Source organism: Fringilla coelebs (genome assembly GCF_963513975.1).
Source record: "Fringilla coelebs genome assembly, chromosome: 23".
Lineage (NCBI taxonomy): Eukaryota > Metazoa > Chordata > Aves > Passeriformes > Fringillidae > Fringilla > Fringilla coelebs.
The window spans coordinates 4,615,968-4,638,190 of record NC_140049.1 but is presented as its reverse complement, the minus strand read 5'-3'; the positions used below and the strand labels follow the sequence as shown (position 1 = coordinate 4,638,190).

General features: G+C 52.2%; 2 protein-coding genes across 3 annotated transcripts in view; one reads left to right on the top strand and one right to left on the bottom strand.

The window, feature by feature from the left end:
• Window positions 1–6,266: 6,266 nt before the first annotated feature.
• Window positions 6,267–14,168, bottom strand: ETV7 (ETS variant transcription factor 7). The gene is made up of 8 exons (XM_084220607.1): window positions 14,063–14,168; window positions 10,827–10,944; window positions 10,413–10,577; window positions 9,614–9,721; window positions 8,610–8,780; window positions 7,262–7,404; window positions 6,820–6,920; window positions 6,267–6,391 (listed from the first exon to the last, which is right to left on the bottom strand). The coding sequence occupies exons 1-8, from the start codon at window positions 14,066–14,068 to the stop codon at window positions 6,277–6,279; spliced, it is 927 nt and encodes a 308-aa protein (XP_084076733.1). The 5' UTR covers window positions 14,069–14,168; the 3' UTR covers window positions 6,267–6,276.
• Window positions 14,169–16,193: 2,025 nt separating this feature from the next.
• KCTD20 (potassium channel tetramerization domain containing 20) overlaps window positions 16,194–22,223 on the top strand; it is a 29,736-nt gene continuing 23,706 nt past the window's right edge. The window contains exon 1 of one of the 2 annotated variants that reach the window (XM_084220645.1): window positions 16,194–16,270. The gene's annotated coding sequence lies outside the window, so the exon portion shown is untranslated. Of the gene's footprint in view, window positions 16,271–20,606; window positions 20,765–22,223 lie in introns of those variants that run through there. The other variant, XM_084220646.1, reaches the window with a different exon arrangement.

Here is a 22,223-nt window from a genome sequence, read left to right as displayed (position 1 = left end):
TCTGTGAGATCCCACCAGCACAGGGCTGGGAACAGAGCTCAGAGCACCAACCCCTGCCTTTCCCACCACCCTTTTTCTCTACATTTATAAGCAAAATTCAACCAAAGATGCTGCTATTGGAAAACCAGGGAGCCAGGATGGTGCCTTGTGCTGGTTTTACCTCCAAAACCAATTTCACCTTTCAAAGAACCAGACCCAAACCAGACTTGTCCACCCCTGAACAGCACACGGGGAACCAGCACCGAAACCCGGCATGCTTGGCTGTACAAAGCACCCTGGAGTTGGGAATCAGCCTCTGCTCAGACCCAAAGATCATCATCACAACACACAGCACACCCACCCACCCCACCTCAGCCTGCTTTTGGCATCAGAAAATCAGTTCCCTTCATCCAAGCCAACACCAAAGCCCTCAATAAAAAACATCCCACTAAATTTAATCACAGCAAAGCCACAACCCCCATCCTGCTTTGGTTGATCCCAGTACATTGACCACAACATTGGTTATTTGCTGGTTTGGTTTTTACCTTTCCATCGTTATTTCTGCTCCTTTGGACACAGCTCAAGAGGAGCTCCTGGGCGCTGAGGGATCCCAGGCTCTCCTGGGAGGTGCCTTTTTATACCCAAGTTGGTGGCTGAGTTCACTCCTATTTTTAGCAGCCATTCAGGTAGGAGAGCAGCCAAGGCTTCCGCCTGGGATCCCCGCTATCACCGCCCTCGTGGTGCAGATCAATGGGCGTGAGTTTCACTGGAGGAGAAAGCAATTTCCTTATGGCAAGTAGCAGCAAAACAACATCAAATCACCTGTCACCTGGTGTGAGCACTGCCCTTTGAGACCAGCTATCTCAGGCAGCTGTTTGCCTTTGGGTTTGGTTTGGTTTGGTTCGTTGTTTGGCACTGGGTGTGATGCCCCAAATGGGCTCTCCTGGGTTGTGTGTGTGAGGGGAAGTCACAGCTTTCTCGGATGAGCAGGGTTTCAGTGCAGGAAGCAGAGTGCTCTGCTCACATCCCTGGAGCTCCCAGGTGGCTCCTGGGGGGTCACAGACACTGGGACGTGGCATTGTCAGGCTCTTGTGCAACCCTGGGCACAGCTGGGCTGAAACATCCCTGAAACCCACCCTGGGGTCCTTCAGACAGCCCATGCTTCCACCCTAAAACATGAACCAGCTCTTGCCCAAATCCTTCCCACTCCCGTGGCTCCCACTCAGCCTCAGCCGGGGATGGAAAATCTCCCCCCAGGCAGGTCTGCCCAACCCAACACCTACAAACTGCGCCCGGGCCGAGCAAATCTGACACCAAGGCTCCGTTTGGCCACCCCAGTGCCCCCTCCCGTGGTTGTGGCATCCTCCGGCAGGTGCTTCCCGCTATTCCCCATCGCTGCTTTGCCATCTGATGGCAAAATTCCGCACTGCAGCTCGCAGGGATGGGGCGGCAGCCGCAGACACGCAGACTTGGAAAACCCCTTTTTGGAAAACCCCTCGGGAATGCTTCCACTGTTTTCAGCTGGAATTGATGTTCAGCCAAGGTGTCTCCTGGATAAAAATTTTCTTTTCCTGATACAGAGTTCAGCTTGCAATCAGGACTGGTTTATTTCTCTTTCTATAAACTCTCTGTGCTGTAATTTCCTGTGACTGGGAGAGATCCAGACCACGTCCCTTCATTTTTCCTGAGCCCACACGGCTGAAGCAGACTCTGGTATTGATCTGGTATTGATCAGTTTTTCAGCACCCCCATCTACTGATAAATGGTGAAGAGCTTCCAGGCTGCTTCCAAGCTGTTATCCACATCCTTCCACAAGCAAGTCAATTCCAGGGGGTGAGGAGGAGTTTCACAAGCTATTTTTTCCATTAAACAAAAAGCCACATCCACTCTGGCCATGGGGGTCAGTTTGGTCATCTCCAGTTTGGAGATTTTTCTTCTGGAGATTCCCCAAGGCTAAGTTCAAACATCACCCCTGCTCATGATTGTGCTGGGAATCAGAATTGATGTATGGCCTCTTCCAGACACAGCCAGAAGATGGGAGAGCCAAACTCCAGGAAAAATCTTCACCTGAAATGTGATTCAGGATTGAGACCTTTATCCAAGCTCAGATGTCTCCTGGGATTTGGGATATGTTCAAACCTAATGGGACAGAGGCACAAGAAAAAGATGCAGGAGACTGAGACAAACCAAAATCCCATTACCAGAGTGGGGGCAAGAGATCTGCACCCAAACTTTTCATCCACTTTTCTTATCAGTGCTGGGAGAGAAGGAGGAAGCTGGCAGGAAATGCAGTTCTGAGGGGGGAGCATCCAGTGCTGGGCTTGGCATCTGACCTTGGGGGGAAAGCAGAACTAAAGCCATGGGAACACAGCAGGGGAGAAGCAGCTTCTGTGCCAGGAATTGCTTCAGAAGACAGAAAAAAAACCAAGGGAGAGGCATTCTCCACATGGAGCTGCAAGGTGCAGAGGGCAGCAACAGGTTCAGAAAGCTCAAAGCACCCAAATTCCTTGGGAAGACACAGGCTGAGATTGGAAAACTCTGCTGTGCAGGAGGCTGGGACAATCTCAAATGGGTGTGTGGAGGGGCTGGGAATCAGCTCCCTTGGAGATCCTTTAGGCTTGGCCAGCCAAAGGCACAGCCAACCCAAGCTGGTGTAGGAGGCCACTGAGTTTTATGTGAACCACAACATCCCTTCAAACCAACAGCCAACCATCAACCAGGCACGAGGCACCAACCAGAGCCCTGGGCACAAAAACACAGCAGCTGCAGATGTGATCCATGGTGGGGTGTGGAGGGAAACACCTGGACCATGGCAGGGGTGCTGAGGGGAACACCTGGACCATGGTGGGTGTGCTGAGGGGAACACCTGGAGCATGGTGGGGTGTGGAGGGGAACACCTGGAGCATGGTGGGGGTGTGGAGGGGAACAGGGGAACACCTGGACCATGGCTGGGGTGTAGAGGGGAACACCTGGACCATGGTGGGGGTGTGGAGGGAAACACCTGGACCATGGTGGGGGTGTGGAGGGGAACACCTGGAGCATGGTGGGGTGTGGAGGGGAACACCTGGAGCGTGGTGGGGTGAGGAGGGAAACACCTGGAGCATGGTGGGGTGAGGAGGGGAACACCTGGAGCGTGGTGGGGTGAGGAGGGGAACACCTGGACCATGGTGGGGGTGTGGAGGGGAACACCTGGAGCGTGGTGGGGTGAGGAGGGGAACACCTGGACCATGGTGGGGTGTGGAGGGAAACACCTGGACCATGGTGGGGTGTGGAGGGGAACACCTGGACCATGGTGGGGTGTGGAGGGGAACACCTGGAGCATGGTGGGGGTGTGGAGGGGAACACCTGGAGCATGGTGGGGTGTGGAGGGGAACACCTGGAGCATGATGGGGTGAGGAGGGGAACACCTGGAGCATGGTGGGGGTGTGGAGGGGAACACCTGGAGCATGGTGGGGTGTGGAGGGGAACACCTGGAGCATGGTGGGGTGTGGAGGGGAACACCTGGAGCATAGTGGGGGTGTGGAGGGAAACACCTGGAGCGTGGTGGGGTGTGGAGGGGAACACCTGGACCATGGTGGGGTGTGGAGGGGAACACCTGGAGCATGGTGGGGTGTGGAGGGAAACACCTGGAGAATGGTGGGGTGAGGAGGGGAACACCTGGAGCGTGGTGGGGTGAGGAGGGGAACACCTGGACCATGGTGGGGTGTGGAGGGGAACATCTGGAGCGTGGTGGGGGTGTGGAGGGGAACACCTGGAGCATGGTGGGGTGAGGAGGGAAACACCTGGACCATGGTGGGGTGTGGAGGGGAACACCTGGAGTGTGGTGGGGTGCTGAGGGCAGCCACTGCTCCCTGCCCTGGCCAACACATGGCTCAGTGGAAACCTCTCAGCCCGGTTCTGCAGTTCCTCTGATCCAAGAGGGTGGTGGGCACCAGCCCCCAAAGCAAATCCTGTTTCCCTCCAGCCCTGGTGGTGGTTTTAGCTGCTCCCCCCAGCAGATGAGCAATGTGCAACGCCCTGCCCCAAACACCAGCAGATGTGGGGCTGCTGAAGGGTGGCTGATGTTCTCCAGGAAATGAAGCCCCTGGAAACCTCTGGGAAAGCCCACATGAGGCACCTGTGTGTGTTTCACAGCCCCTGAACCCCAGCCATGCCAAAAGTCACCAACAACCGTGTGCTGTCCCTCCCCATACCCCCACACCAATCTCCCTGGCACAAGCAGTGGTTATTTCATTGTTTACTGACAGGGATGGGTTCCTGTTCCAGGAAAGCTGCAGGTTTACAGCCCTCCTGCCTCTGCTTGGCACAGGGAAAGACAGCTATTTCTCCAGGAGGTAGATGAAAGCTTCCTAGGAGTGTGGACAAAGCTCATCATTCCAGCCCATCCTTGCAAAGGTGTCTTTGGATTGTCACCCCCCAAGACCCCTCTGGAGCTGCTCAGGGAGGCACAAGGAGGGTTGAGGGCTTTTGGCAGCTTCCCAGGCAGGAAAGGAAATCCCCAGCCTAGCCCAGAGTGATCTTTAGTCATCATGGGACAGGCAGGTGAAGAGAGGTCACCTCACACACTCCCTGCTAGCACAGCACAAGAGCCAGGGCCACCAACTGTCACCAGCTCCAACAGACCAAACTCACAGGGGGAAGAAGCAGTGGGATCCTCAGGAGCCACCAGGGCTGGTTCTGTTGCAAGAAAGTGGAGTGGAAAGAGGAGATCAGGAAAAAGGTGCCTAGCCCAGGAGTGGCACAGGGCCTGGATGTTACAGCTCCCAGGGAAGGAGATCTGCTCTCCCACCAAAGCTGAAGGATCTCACCCCAAGAAAGATTTGGTTTGACTCTTTCCTGGGACAAAGAGCATTCTTTGTGGAGGGAAGGACGAGGTTTGGGTGTTCCACTGCACCTTCCTGCTGTGGAGCATCCTAAGCTGCAGCTGCCTGGGTGCTGGTAACCTTCAGCCCCTCTCTTAGCAGGGACTGTGGCCTCCCTTCCCAGCCAGGTTCTCCCCCAGGCTGTGACCTCACACTCATTTGCCCCACTAGAGCTCCTCATTTCCTTCTCCACCACCCAAATTTTCAAGCACCTCTGTTCTGCCACGGGGCAGGTGATTTTTCCTGGAAGTGAATCTCCTCAGGCAGTTTTCCAGAGGTGTTGCGCTGCTGAAGCTTTGCCATCCAGCCACCACCCATCCCACCACTGTCTCTTACTGGTCTCTACTGTGCATCACAGTCTCTACTGCCCACCTAGCATCTCCAGGCTGCAGGACCAAGGCCAGTTACAGCCAAAGGGACTGCAGTTTCAGGTTGGCAGTAACCAGTTTTGGTGGAAACCTCCTGGTGGAACCTCATGTTTTGTGCTGTGCTCACCCATCAGCTGCTGAGCAGCTCAGACTGGTGGCCTCTGGCTTAGCAGCTGCCAAAAGATGTTGGCAAGGAGATCTGGGTGCCCACAGGAGCTGGTTTTAAATGAGGAAAGCTTGGATTTCCCAGTTTCAGACCTTCAAACAGCAAGAAGTGAGATTTTCAACCTTACAGTCACAGCATTTTATTTCCTCTGTGAAAAGCAAAGTGAAAATAGTTGTGGGTATTTTGTGTTTTCACACACATACACAGACATTCTGTTCACTTCAGGTATTCCTGCTGTAAACTCATAATCAAAACAAACAATCACAAATCTGACCATGGGTGGGGTCATATTTGTTACTGCCTTTGTTTCTTTTCACATTATTTAATCACAAAATTAATTACAAAAGTCACTACCTGGAGTGAAAGGATTTAAAGTGAATACCAGCTTTGGGCAACCATGGCCTGATCCAGGCAGGTATTTCAGCACACTCCTAACCTTAATCCCAGGAACAACCTCACAGGAGACAGAGATTGCAGCCTGGATTTGCAAGGTGCCCTTGCTCACAGCTGGGGACAGCTCTCACTGCCCAAGCAGAGCAGGGGCTCAGCCCAGAACTTGTGCTCTGCTCATCTCCCTGGAAGAACAGAGGGATTTTTTCCACATGTTTAGACCTTAAAGCATCAAAATTTCAGAGCAAAAATATCACATTCCCTCCCAAAGGGCAGGAGAGGAACCAGCAGAAGACGAGGCCACACATCCCCCTGTGCTTTGGGGCTGGGGAACAGCTTCTGGGTGTGTTTTGCTAATGAAGCCTCAGAGATGGCCCAGCTTTGGCTCACAGCAGGCTTTGAAATCCAGGCCAGCTCTGTGGCCTTCTGTCCAGGAGAGGCAAGAGACACCAGCACTGCCCAGCAAAGCACAAGTGTCCCTGTGATGCACTGAAGTGAAGCCTCCAAACATTTACTGTGATGAAACCTCCAGTGGGTCTTCCTTCAAATCTTCATGGTCCTCATTCTCCAGCTGCTCCAGTTTGCTGGATTTCTCATGGACAGCCTCCCCAGGAGTCTTCAAAAACCTGAAATACATTTTGTGGTGACTTTAAGGGCATGTCCAAACCCAGTCCCAAACCAGGCTGTAAATGCTGGAGCCTTTGCCCTCAAGGCCAGGCTGGATGGGGCTTGGAGCAATTTGGGAGAGTGGAAAGTGTCTCTGCCCATGGCAGGGGGTGGAATGAGATGAGCTTTAAGGTCCCTTCAAACCAAACCTTTCCATGAGTCTGTGATCAGCTGAGCTGTGGAGCTCAGAGGGGATTTGCCATCCTTGGGTTTTGCTGAGGATCCCAGGAAGCACTGAGGTCCCAGCTGGCACAGGACAGAGCCTGGACACAAATTCACTGGGGTATGTGCGGGGAGGAGGTTGCTGGATGAAGCAGCTGCCAACATCTGGAGCTCATCACCTTTCCATGCCCCATCCATGCCATTTCTCTGTTCTGCTTCACCTCACCTGAACAACAGCTTCTGCCCTGGCTCCTTTTTGATGATGTTGAGTTTGTAGTAGTGTCTGAGAGCTCGTGACATCTTCTCATAGGTCATGTTCATCCGGTTCTGGAAGGAGAAAAGGATTGTGGGGTCCTGAGCAAAAGTGAGCAACAACTCTTGGTCTGGGTCTGTGTGCAGCAGGGCCACACGTGGGACATTTCAGGAGGTTTGGGGCACTGTGGGTCTGTGGTGTGAGTCCCTAACCCAGACTGGCTTCATGGTTTGCTTTCCAAGGGCTGAGAAAATCCCACTTGAACCACCAAGCTGGCATCTCCCCCTAACCCTGCAATCCCACGTCCCCCTCCCCAGCCCTGGGCCACCAGCTCTAGGGAACAGCTCACGAAAGGGACATGCAGGGATGCCAAATTCCTTCTCAGAGATGCCAAACTCCCTCTGATTGCACTCACCTTGTGGTTGCCCCAGAGCCGGGCCAGCCCGTTGGGGTTGACCACGCGGAACACCTTGGCCTCCCTGTCCTCCCACCTGATGTAGGGCTCGTAGCGGCGGTCGGCCAGCAGCTGGTACACGTACTCCCAGAGCAGCCTGCAGTCTGAGCAGGGGACAGGGCTGGGCACAGGGCTGCCACCAGCAGCAGCACTGCACATTCAGCAGCGACAAGGTCACAACCTAGGGAATTCCTCTGGCTGCCCTGGGGGGCTCCAGCCCCTGCCCGGGGGGCTCAGAGACCTTGGCACAGAGCCCCAGACCCCTCTGCCTTTGATTTAGCCCTTGGAAAAAACAATTACCAACCTTTATATGAAGAATTACAAGCCAAGAGTGTTTAAGGAGAATAATAGTTAGTTGGTCACGGGGTGAAAAATAGATTTTTTGGGGTTATTAGAATGGGGGTTCAGGAGGAAAGACGGAGGAATTTGGGCGTGCCCTGTCCTTCTTCTTCTTCTTCTTCCTAGCCTCCATCTTCTGCTGTGATGTTGACACTTCTAGATTGGTTTAGAGTAGAAACTCAGTGTCTATCATAGGTGATAGGTATTGGGAAGTCATGGTAAATAATGTACATGTAGTTTTTAGTATAAAAAGACAACATCACCCTGAGGGTGGTCAGTGTGCCTCAACCCAACCTGCCAGACAGACCTCGGCAGGTCGGAGAAGGAATTTTATAGATAAGAAACAATAAACAACCTTGAGAATGAGAACAGAAGAATTCTGACTCCTCCTTCGACTGCTGGGCTGGGAAAAGAGACTTTCTAACACATCTAGGGGTCACTGTGACCAGCAGAGATTCTGAGATGACAATTGTCACTATAGTCACTGTCACTGTGACAATTGTCACAAAATAACACAACATGGACACGCAGCTCTTTCAAGGTGAAAAGAGAGTTTTTCATTTCTGACTCCAACATTTATAGATTTGTAAAAGTGACAGTGGATTGGAGGGTGACAGTGCCACCTCTCCAATGACACTGGACAAACTAACAGTTTATTAAATTTTTCTTCCTCCGTAAAAGAATGCAAAACAATCAGTTATTTAGGTAAAATGCATGAGAAAGTTTGTTACAAGAATGTAAGCATCAGAAGGCTTAGAAAAACTTAAAAAATCAGGGTGACAATAAATATGAGAAGAGCACAGAGCTCAGGCACAGCACTTCTACTGCAAGATCTCAGAGCAATTACATTTTTTCAGGTGGGGAAACTGAGGTGGAAAAGCACAGAATGAAGGGAAGGGAGACAGATGGGCAGACAGGACAAAGCCCCATCTCATTTCCCCAAGGAACCAGGCTATAAATTCATAATTACCTGCAATTTTCCCATCCACTGGGGCTGACAGGCTAGCAGGAAAAGAGCAGATGGCACCTGGCCTGCAGCTACTCCCTGAGTGGTGGGAGAGGTTCAGTGGCTGTGTGTGGAACAGGGGCTGCTCTAGCCACGAGGAAACAACTGGAGCAGCCTCAGCACTGCAGTCTGCACCTGCAAAAAAACCCTAATAAGCACCCTGTGGTTCATTAGGGTCCCAGAGCTTGCACAGCCCTGAAGCAGGAGGGGAGGGACAGCCCGGGGTGGTTATCAGCCTGGGACCAGCCCAGCAGAGGAGGAGGGGGCTGAGGAAAGCCTGGGATTTTCCTAAGGCTGGAGCAGCACAAAGTCCAGGGGGGTTAGAGGAGATGTCAGGTAGGGTAAGGGTCAGATGCAGAAGAAAAACGGGCAGAGGAAAATGCCCCAGAGCAGAGGAACCCCCTGGTAAATTTTTGTGGGGAATTATGTTAATTACCTTGCACAGGAACCAGTAGAAGAGCCCAGGAAAGTGCTCCCAGATCCACCTCCACACAGATCCAGTCTCTGACACCAATCCAACCCCACCCTAACTCCTACCTGGGCACCCCAAGGGCATGAAGAAGCTTCACTGGCCCCCACCAACCTCACCTGGGCCCTCTCCCCACCCCATCCACTGACCCAGAAGCTCTGTGTCAGCTCAGCCCCAGCTCCTCAGCCCTTTCCCAGCTATGCTGTAGGACCAGTCTCCATCAGGGCTGTGCCTCTGCCTGGCTTTGACTCTCTCCCTGACCCAAATCTCAATCTGCAGGCAGGTTTCTTAGGGAAGTCACAGCTTTGCCAGTTTGCCACAGAGCCCCACAGCCCTGGTTCTGAGCTGCTGCATCACTACAAACTTCCCAGAGTTTGCTGGGTCTGGTTGCCTCTCTCAGGGGGTGTGGGATGGTTTCAGCAGGCTGAGCTCCAAGCCCCAGGTGAGTGCAACCAGGCAGGTTGTGCTGTTCTGCCAGGATATTTTTCTCCCATCATACCTTCCTCTGTGCTCCTGGCTTTCCTGAAGGGTGAGTTCAGCAAGGGGCCACACACCAGAGCTCGTCTCTGAGTTTTAATGAACTGGAGTATTTCATAAAGCACATCCCCTGCAGGGAAGGAAACTCTGCTCAGATGCCTTTGGATGATGGTTTGAATAATGTTGCTGAGATTCTGAACTACAAGTGTGGGGTTATTCCTCTTCCCAAAGTACTTGCAGTTCACATGGACCAGAGAAAGGAAGAGGTGTCCTCATCTCCAACACAAAACCTGCTCTCCTGGGACCCACTGAGCCCTCTCAGCAGAGCACTCCTTGTGCTGGGATGGTGCTCACAAACCCCTGGGTCCAACCTGAGCTGGGAGCTCGGTGTCTGAAGTCCTCCTTGGTGAGGATGCACAAGGCTTTCCTGTTCATTTCAAACTTAATAGTCCATGGATATCCTTATTTCAAGGTATCAAGTAACAAAGACCCTTACAGAGTAAACAAGAGGATCAACCACCTGTAGTGCTAGCAACACATTAGAGAAAATTAAATAGAAAAATAAACTTCTATCTGCTTTTTAAGTTACCCATTAACTCGACCACTTTAAGATTTTTAAAGTTTCTGTGCCTTCCTGGAATGTACACCACATGAACTTTGCATGATGGAAAGACAACTGAACAAGCAGAGACCTGTGCTCCTGCTGCCCAGTGCAGCACTCCCTGGCCTTCCCTGGCTTTGATGTAGGTGCAGTCCCTCCACAACAGTGGCTGGATCCCCACCTGGTGCTGGGATGGTGCTCACAGGCCCCTGGGTCTAACCTGAGCTGGGAGCTCGGTGTCTGAAGTCGTCCTTGGTGAGGATGCACAAGGCTTTGCCGTTCATTTCAAACCGTCTCTGCTCGGTGGGCCGCAGGGAATATTCCCTCTCAGCCCATCGCAGCCAGTGGATCACATCATCCTTGCTCCACAGGGAGGGCTGGATTCCTGAAACCAGGAAAACACCTCTGCTCTCAAAACTGCTGAGTGGCAGGTGGGGTTTCTTCTCCATCATCAAACTTTCCATCTATATTAAACGCTCACAGGTCAAAAGAGAGAAAATGAGCCCTGAGGAAGCCTCGTCCCCCTTGCCAGCAGGGAACGGTCCCTGGGTGGGACACCATGGCTGTCCCCACCCTGTCCCACCCCATGGCAACTCCTTTTTGGGCAGCACTAACTTGCTTAAGCTCTACTCACTCAGCCTCCCTGGAAGCCTGAAGATCTGCCCAGTGCTGATGGGTGAGGGTCTGGCCTGGGATGGGGGTGGCAACGACACGGCCGCCACGGGGCTGGAAGAGCCGATGGCCACTTTGCCCTGGGGAAGAGATCAAATACATCAGTGGGGAGAAATTCTGGTCCTGCCTTTGCTTTGGAGGTGCCTCCATGTCCTGGATTGCCAAGCAAATTGTATTCTATTTGCCATCTGTATGGTGGGTGTCTTCTGTTCAGTGGGCAGTTTTCCTTATCTCTACTACACCCACTCCTCCCTCTGGGCAGACACCTGCTGATAAGAGGCCATTGAATGTCCCTGCATGGCTGATAAGAGCCACAGCATCCCACTGGGAGATGTGAGCCCAGAGGGAGGAGCCAAGCATTCCTACCCAGATATAATCTGGAGATTCTGGAACACCAGCACGGCTTCTCCACTGGATTCCCAGAGGAGCAGCAGCTGCCTCTGCCCCTGGATCTTCAGAGGCAGACTGCACCTTTCTCCAGGATCCCTGCTCCAGCAGAGCCACCCCTGGCACTGCAGGAGGGCTGCAGCCACAATTCCAATGGCCCTGCTGCAGCACCCTGACCCACAGGGTGTCAGGCTGTGTTCTGGCTCTGGTAGTGTTGGTTTGGTTCACTGCACTGTTTATTTTATATCTTTATTTTCTTCCCTATTAAAGAACTGTTATTCCTGCTCCCGTATTTTTGCCTGAGAGGCCCTTAATCTAAAATTCATAGCAATTCAGAGGGAGGGGGTTACATTTTCTATTTCAGGGGAGGCTCCTGCCTTCCTTAGCAGGCACCTGTCTTTCCAAACCAAGACATTCTACTGCTCCAGTATTTCCTAACTGGTTTCTCATAGCATTGTGATGTGACATGTTTTTGTATTAAGGATGGATGAAGTGACAAAAATTCTTAGGTTTTTAGAAGGTAAATGTAAATTTTATTAGATACTATATATTCTTTTATAGATAGTTATGATAAAGTTGGACTTGATTGGTCTTTAATTAATACTCTTCATACTATTGGTTAACTAGGAATAGCACCCTTTTTGTAAAGTTTTTATAAGTAAATAATATGTTTTAAGCACTAGTTGTAAAGATTAAGGATTGTTTAAATTCTATCCCTGAGCTTTCTCAAACTTCCCAGAGTAATGCTTGGGAAAGTTCATCTGACTCTTTCTCTGACCAGACTTTTCAGCAACCACAGATGTGATGTGATGTCTACAGCTCTTCCTCACACTTTTCCAGTTCCTGGTTGCCAAGAGATCCCTTTCTCCAGTTCTTTAGCACAGGAACCTGCCCTCATTCCTGCTGTGGATGGGGGCTATCCACCCCCACTCCCCATGGCTGCAGGGAAGTAGGAGATGGAGCTAAGGCTGGCAGAGCCTGCAGTGCCTGTGCTCCTGCAGGACCCTCTGATGGATGCCCAAAGTTTTAGAAGAGCACTTCAGTTCTTTAGAGCTGGGGAAAATAAACCTGGCAACAGTGCTTTGATTTTGTCTTGAAAACACCATATGAAGAGAGGTCTCTCACTCTGTCCCCAGGGATCATTGGGGCATAAGTGGAAATGGCCATCCCATGGTTTAGGGAGGTGTGAGCTCCTCTTGCTCACTCTCCATGGAGTGCTGGCCCCCTCAAGAATTACTTTTCCCTCTCAGCCAGGGCATGTGAGTCAGAAGGGAGCTCAGATCCTGCTTCCAGCCATCTAGATCTTGAAATATTACTGGCAGCCAAGCAGATAATGTTTCCCCTTAAAAACCTATTAATGTGAATCCCAGCAATTTCTCAGCTTCACTCACTGGAAAATTAACAATTTCGCTGTCAAATGGTATTTTCTGAAGCAGTTACCAAATCTGAGCACTTCAGGCTCAGGCAGGCTTTTGCAGGTGATTTAGAGCAGCCACCCCTCGACTGTGTGTGCAGGCAGAGGAGTTGAGCCCTCTGAAAATGAGGGGTGAGGAGATGGGAGCTGGACACATCTTAAATGCAAAGCTGAAGCTCCCAAAATCAGGAGAAGAGGAATCAGGAGGAATACAGTGCATCAGTCCAGGGGGAAATGCTTCCCTGGCAGCAGGCTGGTGGGATGATTTCTGAATCCTGAAAATTTCAGAATTTTCCTTCTAAAAAAGAAGGACAATGTGGTGGTCAGTGGATTGGATTTAAAAAGCAGGCAGCTACATGACACTGCATGAGGAGAACAGTGAGACTCCAGGATAAACTCTGAGCAGGCTTGGCAGCAATGCAAAGTGTCTTTCAGATTCACTCTAAGTAATAAGCTATGGGGAAAATAAAAGTGAAAGAAATCAGGAGTGTATTTGGTCTAGAACTCTCTAAAAGTTATTTTAATTTTCTCCCATCAATGTGAGTCTTACAAATGAGATTTACAGTAAAACTAGAACAAATCTGGTATTTTTCTTGCTCATAAAGATTTCTAGGCCTTGAGATACATTCTGAATTTTTATTATGTTACACTAATTTTATGTTCTTGTTTTTATCCCAGCTTAGCTGCTTTCAGACTTTTCTGAGATGGTTTTTTTTGTGCTTCAGGAGGAAATACTGTCCTTGTTTGAGTGGGAAAGTGAGAAAAAGCAGGGTGAAAAGGAACTCCCAGATGTGTGAGAGCAGCTTTTTGCTGAGAACCCAATGTGGGAACAGAGGCTCCCGGCTGCTCTGGGCTTTGTGAGCCTGTTTGGAGGTGGGGTAGGGGGTCACCCCCCAGGGCATGAACTTCCAGCAAATTTTGTCCTGGTTTAGGGCAAATTTGTGAGAAATGAGCACCATGAGATACAGGAAGAGCCTCAGCCAACAGATACAGCAGCCTTACTGCCACTTCTACTTCCATAAATCGTGTAGAGTGCCAGTTCTGAAGCGTCACGTTAAAAACTCTGTGGACAGATGCCGACAGTAATTCTGGTGAAACCTGAACAAGTCTGTCCAGCAACAGTTTCAACTGTTTTCTGTACTCCACAAACATTGCTTCATCTTCACCCTCATTTTCAAAATTATATTCTTCATCATATGGCAACTTCTTCGTAACAGCCAACACGATTCCCTCTACATTAGCTTTTTGTTGGTCTGCCAGTCTTGAAGGCACAGAACATAATATCCAGCATAAACACACGCGTGGGGATACACGCATCACAACAAGCCCGAAGCGAGGAGGAGAAATCCCGAGAGGGGCCGGGGAGGAGAGGGCGAGGGCCGGGGCCGGGCTCCTACCTGCATGGCCGGCGAGCGGAGCCCGGCGCTGCCGCGGTGTCCGCAGCGCTCCGCTCCCGTCCCCGCGCCGCGATCCCGGCGAAAAACGAAATCGAAACGAGCGGGAGCCCCGGGAGGCCGGAGAGCGCCGGGGGCAGCGCCCGGGGCCGGGGCCTGCTCCCCCCGCCCCCGCCCCCGCCGGGGCCCCGCGGCTCGCCCCGCTCCGCCGGGTACCGGGAAACCTCCGGCTGCCGTGAGCCCGCGGCTCGCCCCGCTCCGCCCGGTACCGGGAAACCTCCGGCTGCCGTGAGCCCGCGGCTCAACCCGCTCCGCCCGGTACCGGGAAACCTTCTGCTCCCGGGGCCCCACGGCTCGCCCCGCTCCGCCCGGTACCGGGAAACCTCCGGCTGCCGTGAGCCCGCGGCTCAACCCGCTCCGCCCGGTACCGGGAAACCTCCGGCTGCCGTGAGCCCGCGGCTCAACCCGCTCCGCCCGGTACCGGGAAACCTTCTGCTCCCGGGGCCCCACGGCTCGCCCCGCTCCGCCCGGTACCGGCACAGCACGGGGGAACCTCCTGCTCCCGTGAGCCCGCGGCTCGCTCCGCTCCGCCCGGTACCGGTACCGGCACAGCACGGGAGAACTTCCTGCTCCCGTGAGCCCGCGGATCGCTCCGCTCCGCCCGGTACCGGTACCGGTACCGGCACAGCACGGGGGAACCTCCTGCTCCCGTGAGCCCGCGGCTCGCTCCGCTCCGCCAGGTACCGGTACCGGCACAGCACGGGGGAACCTCCTGCTCCCGGGGCCCTGCGGCTCGCCCCGCTCCGCCCGGTACCGGTACCGGCACAGCACGGGGGAACCTCCTGCTCCCGTGAGCCCGCGGCTCGCCCCGCTCCGCCCGGTACCGGCACAGCACGGGGGAACCTCCTGCTCCCGGGGCCCTGCGGCTCGCTCCGCTCCGCCCGGTACCGGCACCGGGAAACCTCCTGCTCCCAGAGCCTCGCGGCTCGCTCCGCTACGCCCGGTACCGGTACCGGGACAGCACCGGGAAACCTCCTGCTCCCGGGGCCCCGCGGATCGCTCCGCCCGGTGCCAGTACTGGGAAACCTCCTGCTCCCAGAGCCTCGCGGCTCGCTCCGCTACGCCCGGTACCGGCACAGCACGGGGAAACCTCCTGCTCCCGGGGTCCCACGGACCGGCACACTCCTCCTCCAACCTCCGGGAGGACGGAGCGAACCCGGACCACGCCGGGAGCAGCTCCCGGAGCGGGGTTCATCCTTTCTCTCCCTCAGGGGGAAAGCGGCGCGGCGGTCCCGGAGCAACGGGAGGCGGGAGCACACCGGGACGGTGCCCACCTGCCCCGAGCGCGCCCGGGGATGTGTGGGCACACACGATGTGGGTTCTGCGGGTGACTGGGATGGGCTTTGAAGGGACTGGGAGGGACAAAAAATACACTTTTAGGAACAATATGGGCACTGGGAGGCGACTGGGGGAGGTAATGGGACAGACTGGGATGAACTGGGAGTGACTGGAATAGATTTGGAGGGCACTGGAATAGAGTGGGATGAGCTAGGAGTGACTGGGATTGATTTGGAGGGGATTGAATGGGATTTGGGAGGGGTTGGACAGGACTGGGAAGGACTGTGAGGGACTTTTAGGGACAAAAAGGGCACTGGGAGTGGACTGTTAAGGCGCTGGGATAGACTGGGAGGCGCTAGGACAGGATTGGATGGGACAGGGAGGGACAAGAAGAATACTTTTGGGAACAAAAGGGGCACTAGAAGGGCACTGGAACCACGGGGGGCCACCGGCATAGACTGGGATATACGGGGATGGACTGGAAGAGGACCGGGATAGACTTGGAGGGGTTGGATAGGACTGGGAGGCGCTTTTAGGGACAGAAAGGGGCTGTGGGAGGGGACTGGGATAGACTTGGAGAGGAGTGGATGGGACTGGGAGGCGCTTTTAGGGACAGAAAGGGGCTGTGGGAGGGGACTGGGAGGGGACTGGGAGGGGACTGGGCTGGACTGGGCTGGACTGGGCGGGCTCCGCTCCCCGCGGGCACCGACCTCTCTCGCCACGCCCCCTCGCGCTTCCTTCGTTCCCATTGGCCAATTGGGGAAGCCAATCACGTAGCTGGTCCAATCAGCTGGCGGCGTGGGCGGCGGGCGGGGCTCAGAGGCGGGGCCCCGCCCACCGCCCGCCGGAGGGAGCGGCCGCGGCGGGGACGCGGTGAGTGAGGCCTCGAGGGGCGGGGGGGTGGCCGCGGACCCCGCGGGGTTCTGGGGGCCCCTTCCCGCTCTCTTCTGAGCTTCTGGGGGTCTTCTCCGTGCTCTCGGTGCTTTCAGGGCGGTTACGGGCCTGGGGGCGCCCGCAGCGCGCTCTGTGTCCGGAAAAGGGGGTTGGGGGAGGCACAGAGGAGAGAGTGGGGCCGAGAGGGGCCTGGGGGTCACAGGAAACATGGGCGAGAGGGCTGAGGGGCTCGCTGGGGGTCACAGGGGGCTCCGTTGTTGTGAATGGGCTTTGGAGGGGGTTCGGGGCCATCTGGGGATCACAGGGGACATGGAAGAGGGGGCTGGGGGGTGTCTGGCTGTCGCAGGGGATGTGGGGCTGAGGGGGTCACAGCGGACTCTGTTGTTGTGAATGGGCTTTGGGGGCTGCTCTGAGGGTGTTTGGGGACAGTGCCTTGTGTGCACTGACGGGGGCCATCTGTGAGGATGGGGGTGCTGCCACCTTGGTAGTGTTTACATAAAAGGGGGTCTTTGGAGTGTTTCCTACACTCTGTGTTTGGTGCGGGGCTGGGTCTGTTATCCCTAGGTTAGCGCTGCATCCTCGTGTTCCTGAGGTGTTCGTGTTTTCCTGGGCTGTGTGCGAGGCCGACGCTGTGCCCAGTGCCCCGTGCTGTGCCCACCACCCCCAGAATGGAACCAGCCTCCCCTTGGGGTGCTGGTTGGTCACACGCCACCCTCCTACGCGTGTTCTGGGGCTGTAGGCTGGTGCAGTGTTATTCTTAAATGTGCTTTTAGGGTTGAGTGAACCTTCCTTTTCGTCTCTCCTCTCTGGCCCCACTGTGATTTGAAAGGAGCAGGAATTTCTAAGAGGTTTTCCCCTGAATGGGTGAGTGGGTGAGATCTCAGCCCACCTCTGCTCATAGGCACATTTTTGTGTCAGCTGTGATCCTGCTGTCTCTGTTCTGCCATCTCAGTGACCCGAGGCCCTTCAGGGAAGGGATGATAATAATGCAGTCTTGGGTATGAGGTTTAATAAGATCAAGGTCCAGGTGCTCCTTCAGGGTCAGGTCAACCTCCAGTATCAATCCAGGCTGGGATGAAGGGCTGGAGAACAGCCCTGGGAGAAGGACTTGGGCATGAGTTGCTTGGACATGCCCTGGTCAGGTGTATTGGACCCAGAACCCCCAGAGCCCTGGGCTGCTCCCCCAGTGTGGGCAGCAGGGGTGAGGGGGTTCTCCCCCTCTGCCCTGCTCAGGTGAGATTCCACCTGCAGAGCTGCTTCCAGCCCTGGGGTCCAGCACAGGAAGGACGTGAAGCTGTTGGAGGAGACCACCAAGGTGATCAGAGGGATGGAGCAGCTCTGCTGTGAGGAAAGGCTGAGATTTGGAGTTGTTCAAGATGGAAAAGAGAAGGTTTGGGGTGGCTGTATTGTGGCCTTTCAGGAGCTGTAGGGAGCCTTTAGAAAGATGGAAAGAAACTGTTTACAAGGGCCTGGAGTGGCAGGGCAAGGGGAAAGGGCTTCTGCCTGACAACAGATTTAGATGGGATATTGGGAAAAAATTCTTCCCTGTGAGAGTCGTGGGGCCCTGGCACAGGTTGCCCAGAGCAGCTGTGGCTGCCCCATCCCTGGAAGGGTCCAAGGCCAGGCTGGATGGGGCTTGGAACAACCTGGGCTAGTGGAAGGTGTCCCTGTCCATGGCAGGGGGTGGAACAGGATGAGCTTTAAGGTCTTTTCCCACCCAAACCATTCTGAGATTCTGTAAACTTGGGAGATTGAGAACCTCTGTAGGGAGAGTGTTCTGAATTGTTTTGCCAGGGTTGCTGCACCCCACATCGTGTTGTAGCTGTAGATTATGACTTTAAGGCAGAAAGTTCACCTGTGGTCCCTCTGAGAGCCTTATCCTCACCTCAGTCCCAGTCCTTCCTGCTGGCATTAGCAGCAGCCACAAACAGCTCATTGGAAGGAAGTTGTGTCTGGGATCAACGGGAACCCTGAGCTTTCCCTGTTCAGGTGTGTCCTTGTTTACCCTGTGCAGGGGCTGGGAGGCTGCACTGCTCACAGTCACCTGGCTTTGAGGGTTATAAATACCTCAGTGCTCAGTTCTCAGAAGTGTTCTCAGTGATCTGAGCATCAAGACATTGAATTATTTGGGCCAGGAACTGTGGGTTAGTGTGTAGGCAAAGCTGCTTGTGAGAGTTATTATTCTCCAGACTGGATTTCCATGTGCCTTTATTATTATTCTGTTTAGGGAAGCAGCCACCTTTTGCTAAAATAAATACACTGTTTATAGCATAACTCTGTATTTACATCACTAACAAATGCTCTTCTGCAAAGCAGCCTGTACAACAGTTGTCTTTATTTTCCATAATAACATCCCTGTTCTGATCTTACGGCTGAAATGCAGCAGCTTATGTAAACCAGGGGAAGCCTGTGCAGAAGACTGAGTCTAGACTTACTTCACCTTAATTTAACTGGTCCTTAATTGCTTTAAGACAAGTTCTGCTGTCATGGAAATAGGCATGTGCTGATTTGTTGGTATTTGTTTCAAGACAGACTCATTTGCAGCATGTGAAGCTTTTTGATATCTTTTGATGCTGCCTTGTGCTGCCAGATTTAAAGAGAATGAGTTTTGTGTTTGATTTGGGCTTGAAAATAATGATCTTTCTGGTAGGAGTTCATGACATCATTTTATTTTGGGGGAGTGTCTGTTTTGTAGTTGCTCTCTATATATGAGTGGAGTTCAGTGAGCTCAGTCAAGCTGCAGGGGCAGCTGGAAGATGTTGTAGGTGAAAGAACCAAACTGGTTATTTCTATCCTTCTTAACAGTGGTGAGAACCTAGTAGCAAAGTCATTTGAGCTGTTGGATGTAAAGTGCATGTACCTGCAGACAGAGAAAGTGAATATGGGGTTTTCTTGGGGTTGTTTATTTTCTGGAAAGGTTTTGAGACAGTTCTTGGATAGTAATTCCAGAAACTTCATCACTGGTTGTGCTAACAGAAATGTATAATCTAAGATCCATCTAGAGTTGTTGGATGTGTCTGGTATAAAATCACTCAAAGTTACATTTGTTTTCCTGTGCTCCAGAGGTGTCCTTACCTGAGCTCTGCACACCAGTCATCAATATTTGCATCCCAAAAATATTTTTAACCATCAAGCTTGAGAAACTCTCTTACTTCAGCTGATTTGATCATGGATCTGATCTTACCTCAGTCTCTTTGAAGTACCTTCATGTTTTGGCATGCTCAGTCCTGCCTTCTCAGAATCCAAGAGGTTTCATAACCTCTTGCTTGGAGTTTTCCGTTCAGGATATTGTAACATTTTTTGTGTGGTGACTCAGTCTGTCTTTACAGGTCACGAGAAGTAAGAATCATCATCTCATTTTATCAGTTGATACTTTCAGCCCCGAGTTTGGGCCATGCCAGGATGTGTTTGTGTTTGTCACTCGACCTCATCTTGAACTCATTCCACGTGCCCACAACAGGCAGCCAAGTGTTCAGTTCGCTGTGTAGCAGTACATTCAGGAGAATCAAAGTATAATATTGCTTAAAAGTCTTGCTGTTCATTCTACTTAAACACCTGAAAACCCATAAGCAGAAAATTTGGGTGTAGAGATAAGTAAACAACATTTCTCTCTGTGTAATGAATTTCCTGTAAGGCTCCAGTGCTGTAGTTAACACCACCTTTGTCCCCCTTTGCCAAAAGCTGTGATCACCAAGAGACATTGGCCAGGCAGTGGGACTGGATTAATAATTGCATCACAGAGCTGCAGAGTCTGTTTGGAAAGTCACTGCACAATGAAAGGCTAACTCAGCAGCCAGATCTGGGGGAAGGAGCCTTGCAGCACTCCTGAAATAGCACCTGTGAGCTCTCTCTTTGGTGCCTGTGCTTGCCAAAGCCGCTGTCAAGAATTCTTCCTCCTCCTAGAAAGTCAAATCCTGCCTAATTAATGCAAGTGAGCCTCCTGAAAGCTTCAGCTTGGGATGGACTCGGGAACTTCTGAGTTCTGCTTGGGGATCCCAGAGGAGTGTGTGGATAATGAGCTCTTTCTTTACAAGAAAAGTGCTGAGTTGGTGCCTGCTGATAAAGGTCACTTGAGCTGTCTAAAGGATCTCCTGGTTTTTAAGTGAGTTTCTTAATAAAAAGTGAATTTAGCCAGAGGATCAGTACATTACTGGCTAATTTAACCCACATCTAGACAAGCAGCACAATAAACACCTTTTCTGTGGGGGAAAACATAAAAGGATGGGGAGACATCAGCATTTTTTTCTTCACTTTATTGATAAATAGCATAACTAGAGCTAAGTAAATTTTAGAAATTACCAATTTAGTGTCATTAACATTTTTGTAGAAGCAGTGTTATTGCAATATCTGGTTTTTTGGGAGACCTGGCAAGGCTGCTGATGAAAGCCACTCTGATTTCAGGTTTCTCATCCCAATGTCCCCTCTAATTCCAACATGACAGTCGGGTAGCACTGCTGGACCATCTTTGCCAAGGTTGGTGCAATTTTGGGTCTCTGGCTTTTGGATGGCCTTGCCATGTGAATTGTTCACTGAACAGCCTCCCTGTTCTGAGCCATGACAGTGCAGAGAAGTAATCCAGGTAGTGGGGAGGAGATGTGTGTTGGGAGTGTTACAGGGCAATAATTACAGGTGCTGAAGGAGCTGAAGTCCTGGGACCTGCCTTCCTTTCCTGTGTTATTCCATCACTTTTCACAACCATTTCTCCTCCTGTGTCTCGCTCCAGTTCTAATTTGCAGTCACAATGTGTCCTCCAGCCTCTGCACAGACTTCACTGGCCCCTCTGGGCTTTGGATCCACTTTTTGGAGCACAAAAGAGCACTAAGGTCTTTTGAAGGGCAGCTGGTCCATAAGCACAGGCCTGAAATCAAGAAGGAAAATCAATGTCTGTTAGTCTTGGAAGCAGCATTGAACATGGGCTGTAGTTGCTGAAGCTCAACATTCAGTAATTTCTTCTGCAATTTATGATTGTTTTTTTCTTGTTGCCCTCAGAACAACCTCAAATGTGTTGTGTGCAGCTGTTAAAAATTGTGTTAATCCATGGATTGCTCCTGGGAGCAGGAATGTTAAGCCATTGCTTTGGGTTTGCTACTCAACACACAAATACAGAAATACCCTTGTGAACTATAAAATGTAGCATTCATATGTATCCCACTGTCAGAGTGACTGAGAATTACTCAGCTTTTTACTGTGAGAATAAAAAGCTGCCTGAAATTCAATACAGAAGTAGCCAAAAGAAGCAATAAAAAAGAGGTGATGGAAATGGACTAAAGATAGAGAAATGAGAGTACAGCTCTGTGTCAGGTCTGCCTCTGCAATTTGTGGACAAATAGTCTAGGTTAGAGTGTATTAGTCAGTCCTGGTTTCAGTGGCAGCAGCATTTCCAAGAACTGGGAAATGAATGCATTTCCCAACCAGCTCCCATAAAACAGTGCTATGTCCCTGACCTGTGGTGGGTGTCAGAGTTTAGTCCATTGAATCAGGGAGTTTTTAGAAGGAGGCAGAGCTTGGCAGCCATAAAAACAGGAGAACTGACCCTTGTGACAGCAGTGAGAAGTGGTGTGTAACCGTTAATGATTGCTGCTGCCACGTGGTTTGTATGCAAAGTTTTGGCTATGTAGCTTTGCAAAGCAGATGAGGAAGATGTAAATAACAAGGCCATGTTTAATAAAAGAGGGGTTTTCAATAAATGTAATTCCTGGACTAGAAGGCATAGCTGAGTCCCTTGGAGCCCAGCCCTGTGGCTCGCTGTGCTGGGACAGCAGCTGGTCACGTTTCCTGAAATGAATCTGTGAGTCCACGTGATGCCACTGGATGTCCTGTAAACTGCCAGGATTAAGCATCTGCCCCACTTTGAGCGATAGGCTCAGTTTAATAACCATTCACATTGATTTTTTCTAAGTGGTGCCTGTTTTATAACTGAACAACTGCAATT

Coding starts and splice junctions, on each gene's coding strand:
- ETV7 (XM_084220607.1), bottom strand. Junction 8,781..9,613: donor AGCCAGGAGCACAGAGGAAG/GTATGATGGGAG, acceptor GTTTTTTTGCAG/GTGCAGACTGCAGTGCTGAG. Junction 7,405..8,609: donor AGTGGATGGGAAAATTGCAG/GTAATTATGAAT, acceptor TCCCCTGCTCAG/ACTGCAGGCTGCTCTGGGAG.